Raw genomic sequence first — 7,378 nt, 5'->3', positions numbered from 1 at the left:
ATCAAAGTTTTTTTTTTTTTTTGTAATTTTTATGTGCAATTATGACGAGTAAAAAAAAAATTTTTTTTTTTTTTTTGTTTTTTTTCCAATACTAAATTTGTTTGATTCAGCAATGATTAATAATAATAATAATAATATTAATTTATTTGTTTTAAATTACAAAATTGTTTCTGTTGTTTTTTCATGTACAAAAATCTATTTATTGTTAGTTATTTGTTATTAATGATAAGAAACTAATTTAAAAAAAAAAAAAATTGGTGTTGTTAATTGTAAAGAAATTACTTATTAGTTAAATATTTAATTAATGACTTTAATTTAAACAAAAAAATTTTGTTCAATTCGAATTTTTTTTTTTTTTAAATCTTTAATCAACATTTTAAATAACTAAATTTTAGTTATCGTTAATGAAAAGAATAAATAAATCTTGTTAATGTTTTATCAATGTAAATGACAATAGCCTTAGAATTTTTGTAAACAATAAATTTTTGATTATTATTGACAATTGGTAAATGGTGTCTATCAATTTTTTTTTTTTTTTTAAATAAATTAATGTTCAAATGAAAAAAAAAAAAAAATATCAAATTTTTATATAAATATTTATTTAAAATTTTATAACATTTTCATAATTTTTATTGTAATATGTAAACAATAAAAGGAAGACAAATATTTATTATATATAGATATTCTAAATATCTATCGCTGATAAAAACTATTTTAATATTTGTTTGAAAAATTTCTTTTCTTTTATCCAATTTAGGATTTGAAATGAAAAATTTTTTTGAAATTTGAATAAAAATTAATTAGTACCTAAAAAATGTTGTATAATTAATATTTTTTTTTATAAATTTTTATTCCTTATTATTTACTTTTGTAAAATATTTAATTTTTTTTTAATACATAAAATTTTTTTTTTTAAAAAAAAAAAATTGTTGTCTTTTTTAATTTTTTTTTTTTTTTCCCTTTTTAATTTGATGTTTGTAGATTTAAGTTTATTATATAGAAAGATATAACATAACAAAAAATTGTATTGTAAAAAACAAAAGTGGCACACTTTTCGATACAAAAAAAATCTTTCTTAACAATTCATATTTTTTTTTTTTTTACATAGACATATAAAAATATTTAAAGGGCTTAAAATTTTTTTTTTTTTTTTTTAAAGCATTTATACCATTATGAGATTTATTAAAAATTTAAAAATAGAGTTTAAGTAATTTTTTGCCACAAAATTATAATATAACATACATTAAAATTATGTTGGTAGTTTTGCAGGATTTTCAATTGGTCTATAATTGTAACCATAAACTGATGATATAACTAAAGTTACTCCTATAATAAATTGAACACTCAGTACAAAATTGAAGAGGTAAATAGAAGCAATGCATGAAATTATAATTGCAAGTGAAGTAGCAAAACCTTTTAAAATATTATCTGCATATTTAACTACCATAGCAACTATCAAACCACCGACAGCTTGTAAAATTATCACATAAATAACGAATCCATCATACCCGAAAAAAAACCCATTTTTTCTCAATGCGGAATAATCTGATACGAATGTTGTGAATAATCCAAGAGGTATGGATAAAAAACTTAATTGAACATTTCTTATCCATACAGATATATCTGAGCTTTTTAATTTTTTTTCAAAAAAAATCCCTGCATAACCAGACAAACAGCAAGCACCTAATGCTGCTGCAAATCCCAAAAAGCGGTTTTGTTCAACTGGCAGTGTCGTTATTTTTGAGGGTTGAGTATCAGCCATTTGAACGCAAACTACTCCAAAAACCAATACCAATAATGAGATCCATTGAGTAACTAATAATTTTCTTTTCAGAATTAAAACAGAAAAAATTGCAGTCGTCAAAATTTTTAATTGGTATGTCACTTGATACGTAGCCGCATCTAAGTTCGAGGCTGACAAGTACAATAAATTGTTTTGTATTACGTATAATAAAGAAGGCACTCCCATCAACATAGTATCGTAAGGCTGTTTAACTATGTAAAGATACAATTTATTTATGGCTCCTCTAACATTGTAATTTTCTTCCGTATATACGACAAAAACACAAATGATTAATTTAACAATTTCACTCATAAGCACTGCGGTTGATGATAGAAACATGTCACCCGGTTTAGTCCTTGCATATCTCATACTTAATCCTAACATTGCATTTTGTATAGTAAGAACAACTAAACTAACATATTTCATATCATTCTTTTGTGTTGCCATGATTGAAAATAAAATTAAAACAAAATTAGTTAATTATTAATGATTGAAAGTTCATGCCCACGTCGTCACATTACGAAAATAAACTTTCTTACCCACCAATCCGTACGACTAAATTTTCGTGTAAATAGTAAAAGTTTATTCAATTTTAAATTTCAAAAAAAAAAAAAAAAATTATAAGCCTTTTTTTAATATTTATTTAAGCCTTATTATACTTGATTATTAAAAAAATTTATTTTTAACTTATTCTTTTATTTTTTTACACTGAATATAAAAAACAAGTACTACGACAAAAAAAATTAATTTATTTCTTAAAAAAAAAAAAATATTTAATAGTTCAACTGTCAAATGATAAAAGTCAAAATGATAAATTATTCACTAATTTTTATTAAACTGATTTAAAAAAAAAAAGAAACAAACATTTCACTTAATTTTTTATCTAAAAACTGACACAAATTTAATAAGTAAAGTCAAAAAATTATTAAAATTAAAAATTAAAAAATGTATAAAAATTAAAATATAAATAATCGTGGAGCTAGACTCCTTATCAAATTTCGGCATTTTGGAATAATTATTTCTAATTAAAATAGTTTTAAAGGTCGTTTAAAAATTTTTAGAAAGGAAGAAAAATAAAAGTTAAAGAGTCCAGTACTATTTTGTATAATTTGACTTTTATCCATTAATGTAAGTTACAAATTGACTGCGTTTAAAAGTGATTCTTGCAAATAAATAAAATTGTTTAAAAAATTGACGACTCTGTTTGAAAATGATTCTTGACAAAAAATAATGTTATTTTTCAATGTGTACATTTTATTTTTTAATTTAATAATTTTATTTGCAAGTCTATTTGATTTAAAGGTTTTTATATTATTACAACAAGTTAGTAAAAAAAAAAAAAAACTTAATTAAAATATGTAACTTACGAGTGTTTTAAAATTTTATAATTATAAAAAAAAAAAATTTTTGAATCACTAGTAAAATAAACACTAATAATATGTTTTATAAGCATTTCAGTTAAAAAATTATTTCCTTTATTTTTACTCATACTCATTAAAATGTTAAATAGAAAATTTAATTAGTCTCTAATAGTTTTTTCAATGCCATTCCTTTAAAATTTTGTTAAATCATGCATGTAGTTATGAATTATTAATTTGTCAATACTATTATTCGATACTTATTTGCATTAATGAACTTAAAGGTTTTTTTATTCTATAATATTGTCGAAATCATATTTATATTAAATTTTATTATTTCATTTTTGATTTATTAAAAAATAATTTTTATATAAAAATTTAACATTTAGTCTTTTTAAACATTGTTTCAGTTTTATTCAAAATTTAAAAATAAAAAAAATGCAGAGTAAAGAAAGAAATTCATCTATTTCATTAAATTCAGGGAATTTAGCTAAGCAAGAAATTCAAATTCCTGTTCCTTGGGGTCACATAAGTGGTAAGAATTTAAAAAAAAAACCTTATTACATTTTTAGTAAATGTATATATATTTTTTTGTTTTCATACAAAATATCAATAGATATCAAAACAATTAATAGAGTAACATTAGCGATGACTGTTCATTTAGAATCATTCAATCATTCAATCATGTAATTAATCATTTGAGCTGTCATTTATTCAGCTTATTCATAGACCAGTCTTTAATCCTCAGCATTTATCTGAATTCTAAGGGCTGAAAATAAAAATCAAACTGACATGTGGATTAATATGACTGTGTGGTAGAATATGAAATTCATCAATTATTGAAAACTACACAAACAAAAGCACAATTATCCCACGCTTAGAATGTAGAAGTTCACATTGCAATGCCCAAGCTCATTTGATGATTTTGCCAAATAGTAAGAACATAAATTGGCATAAAATTTTAGGATCAAATTGCGATGAAAGGGTTTTTAAAAAAAAAAAAAATTTTTATTTTTTTATTTTTAGGAGTATGGTGGGGTTCGAAAACGAAACAACCAGTGCTGGCACTGCATGGTTGGCAGGACAATGCAGGCACATGGGATAAATTATCTCCTTATCTCTTACCCGAAATATCCATTTTGGCAATCGATTTGCCCGGACATGGTTTATCATCTCATTATCCTCCTGGTCAAATGTATTATTTATTTTGGGATGGCGTTTATGTAGTAAGTGTACATATTAATTTCTCATTAATTATTATTGTATTCTTACAATGTTGTCAAATTTAATAATGTCATTTCTTTTAGGTTAGAAGAATAGTTAATTATTTCAAATGGCAAAAAGTTACCATATTAGGTCATTCCCTCGGTGGTGCCATAGGATTTTTATATGCTGGATGTTTTCCAAATGATATTGATAAATTGATATCGATTGACATTGTCAGTCCCACAATATTAGAACCTCCATATCAGGTTAATAAAGCCGGTGAAAATATAGATAAAATTTTAAAGTATGAAAAATTGACAGAAGATAACATTCCTTGTTATGATTACGAAGTAAGAATCCAAAAAAAGGAAACGGAAACTTTTTCAAATTTTAAATTTACCTCATATTAAAAAAAAATAACAAAATTTTATTATTATTATTATTAGGAAATGATTAACATTGTGGAAAATGCTTACAAAGGTTCTGTGACAAGAGATTCATGTAAAATTTTAATGAAAAGAGGAATGAGTCCTTCTCCGGGAGGTGACGGTTATTATTTTGCAAGAGATGTTAGATTAAAGGTTTTTCTTTCTTTTTTTTTTCAAAATGAATTTTTTTTTTTCAATAAAATTTGGTATAATTTAAAAAAATTCAATTTGTTAATTTTCAGGCAGCAGGATTAGGATTTTTATCCTTTGAATTGATCATGGAATTTGCTCGTAACATAAAATGTTTCGTCCTTAACATAAAAGGTAAACCTGGAATGTCTTTTCAAAAACCGCAATATTATCATACTGTTCTTGATGAATTAAAAAAAAATACATCCGTAAGTTTATTATTATTATTAACTTTTTCTTTTTTTTTTCTATTAAATTAAAGCCATTACATAAGTTAAAAACATTAAAATTTATTTTACAATAACAAGCAATTAAATATATTTATTCATTTGGAAAAATAATATTAATAATTAATTATTTGGTAACTAACGTTTTTCTTTTCCTACATAAAAGTATCACTATGGTACCTACTTTTGTTACTAGTACCTGATTTTTAATTTTCTTTCAGGTTGAATTTCACGAAGTTAACGGAACTCATCATTTACATCTTAACAATCCTGAGAGAATCAAGGATATCGTAAAAACTTTTCTCCTTCGTGATGTTTCGAATGAGAGTAGAAGTAATTTTCCAACCGTCGATGATGTTGACTGTGTGATATAAATTGTCTTGTATTTTTTGGATAATACTAATTATAAACAAAACGAATTAATTATTATTATTATTTATTGATTATTTTTATTATATTAAATTTATTTTTAAAAAAATAATATTTTTAAAAAAAAATTTACTTAATATTTTAAAAAAAAAAAAATTAATTAATTATTTTTTTTTTTCAAACTGTGATAAATGATTAATTTATCTATGGCGGCGTTATGTAAGGAGTTGAGAATTTTTTTTTTTTTTTTAAATTAAATTGCAATTTCTGACGGATTATTTTATTTTAAAATATTGGAATTGATTTAAGTATCAAATTCAATCAAATTTTAATGAAAATTAAATTTCGTTGGGGGATGTTATGTAAAAAGTCCGGTGAAATTCTAGAAATTACGTACTTGGAACTTCTTATTTAAATTGATCCTATTGATATTATTAATTTTAATTTATTTAGAAATTTTTAAAAGTCTTAAGTCAAATGTTCGTATATTTAGATTATTAATGATAATTCAAGTGCTTTAATTTTAATTAGTTATCATGTAAAAAAAATTAAAGATGATAAAAATTACATATTTTATATGTAATCCATAATTTATTTTAATTTTTTTTGATTAAACATTTTTTAAATTATTTAATAATTTTATCTTATTTTTTTTTTTTTTAAATTTCTCATATTTGAGATTTTAATAAATAAATAAAATAAATAAATAAAAAAATTCACGAAGAAGAAAAAAAAAAAATTTTTTTTTTTAAATTATTTTTAAGGTTGTGAAAAAAATTTTTTAACTTTAATCCAATCACTTAAAAATATTATTATTATTATTATTTTGTTGTTATTGTTAATTAAAGTTAAATTTAAATTATAATTTTAAATGATTTTGTTTTGTTTTGTTTTGTTTTTTTTTTTCAATTTATTAAAAACGCATAAAAAAAAAATCTTGCCTCCTTTAAAAAAAAAAAAAAAAAAAAATTAAATAAATAAAATTTATTTATATTAATTTATTGGCATTATTTTTTTTTAAATTTAATTAATTTTCTATATACGTGATTGTAAATTAATTCGCAATTTTTTTTTTTTTTTTTTCACACATTTTTAAAATATTCAGGCTTATAGTAATTAATTTACCTGTCACCGACTTCCGCCATTTTTTAAACATTCAACATTTTCAATATCAGAATTTGTTACATTTGTAAAATCTAAACTTTTTAAATTTGGCAAAACTGATATTATCCTTTGTCTGTAACCTTTAACCTCTTCTATTGGATTTCCATGAAGTGTCAAACTGTATAATTTATCAAGTCCTCTAAAAAATGAAAATTTTTTAATTTAAAAGTTTTCTTTAGAAACCTACTGCGAATGTTAAGATACAGGCGGGCTTACTGTAAATGATAAAGAACCGGAGTAAATTGAGTAAAATGATTTCCATGTAAATAAAGTATTTTTAAACTTCTAAGCTCTGAAAATTCCGGATGAATATACGTTAATTTATTAAATGATAAATCGATCCATGTTAAATTTTCAGGTATTTCAAAAACCTATAACAAAATTACTAAACGTTAATTTTTTTTAATAATAATAATAATTTTGAAGTGGATTTTTTTTTTTATTAACCTGAAAAACCATATCTCTGATACCCTGAACGCTAACAATATTATTATTATTAAGTCTAAAAGAACTACACCAAAATCTTCCAGCAGGTGATCTTTTGTAAGGTTTCAAACCATTTCTAGGTCTGGTTTGTTGAATGTCAGACACGTAGATCAAACCCCTGAACGAATAATCTAATTGTTGAGAACTCATTTCAATTAAAATTTTCAA

General features: G+C 22.1%; 3 protein-coding genes across 3 annotated transcripts; 1 reads left to right on the top strand and 2 right to left on the bottom strand.

Annotated features, from left to right (window-relative positions):
• Window positions 1–1,249: 1,249 nt before the first annotated feature.
• Phum_PHUM176920 (UDP-galactose translocator, putative) lies at window positions 1,250–2,209 on the bottom strand (the record flags this gene model as incomplete). Its single annotated transcript, XM_002425101.1, has 2 exons — window positions 1,250–1,413; window positions 1,462–2,209. 2 exons carry the CDS (start codon window positions 2,207–2,209, stop codon window positions 1,250–1,252), a joined length of 912 nt encoding a protein of 303 aa, XP_002425146.1.
• Window positions 2,210–3,579: 1,370 nt separating this feature from the next.
• Phum_PHUM176910 (valacyclovir hydrolase, putative) lies at window positions 3,580–5,565 on the top strand (the record flags this gene model as incomplete). Its single annotated transcript, XM_002425100.1, has 6 exons — window positions 3,580–3,676; window positions 4,168–4,367; window positions 4,449–4,697; window positions 4,794–4,928; window positions 5,018–5,173; window positions 5,413–5,565. 6 exons carry the CDS (start codon window positions 3,580–3,582, stop codon window positions 5,563–5,565), a joined length of 990 nt encoding a protein of 329 aa, XP_002425145.1.
• Window positions 5,566–6,688: 1,123 nt separating this feature from the next.
• On the bottom strand, window positions 6,689–7,360 carry Phum_PHUM176900 (leucine-rich repeat-containing protein, putative; the record flags this gene model as incomplete). Its single annotated transcript, XM_002425099.1, has 3 exons — window positions 6,689–6,842; window positions 6,941–7,095; window positions 7,172–7,360. 3 exons carry the CDS (start codon window positions 7,358–7,360, stop codon window positions 6,689–6,691), a joined length of 498 nt encoding a protein of 165 aa, XP_002425144.1.
• Between the last annotated feature and the right edge of the window lie 18 nt (window positions 7,361–7,378).

The sequence above is a fragment of the Pediculus humanus genome, genomic scaffold, assembly GCF_000006295.1.
Source record: "Pediculus humanus corporis 1103172107523 genomic scaffold, whole genome shotgun sequence".
Taxonomy (NCBI): Eukaryota; Metazoa; Arthropoda; class Insecta; order Psocodea; family Pediculidae; genus Pediculus; species Pediculus humanus.
Note: the sequence above shows the minus strand (reverse complement) of the source record. Positions and strands in the feature narration are given on the sequence as shown.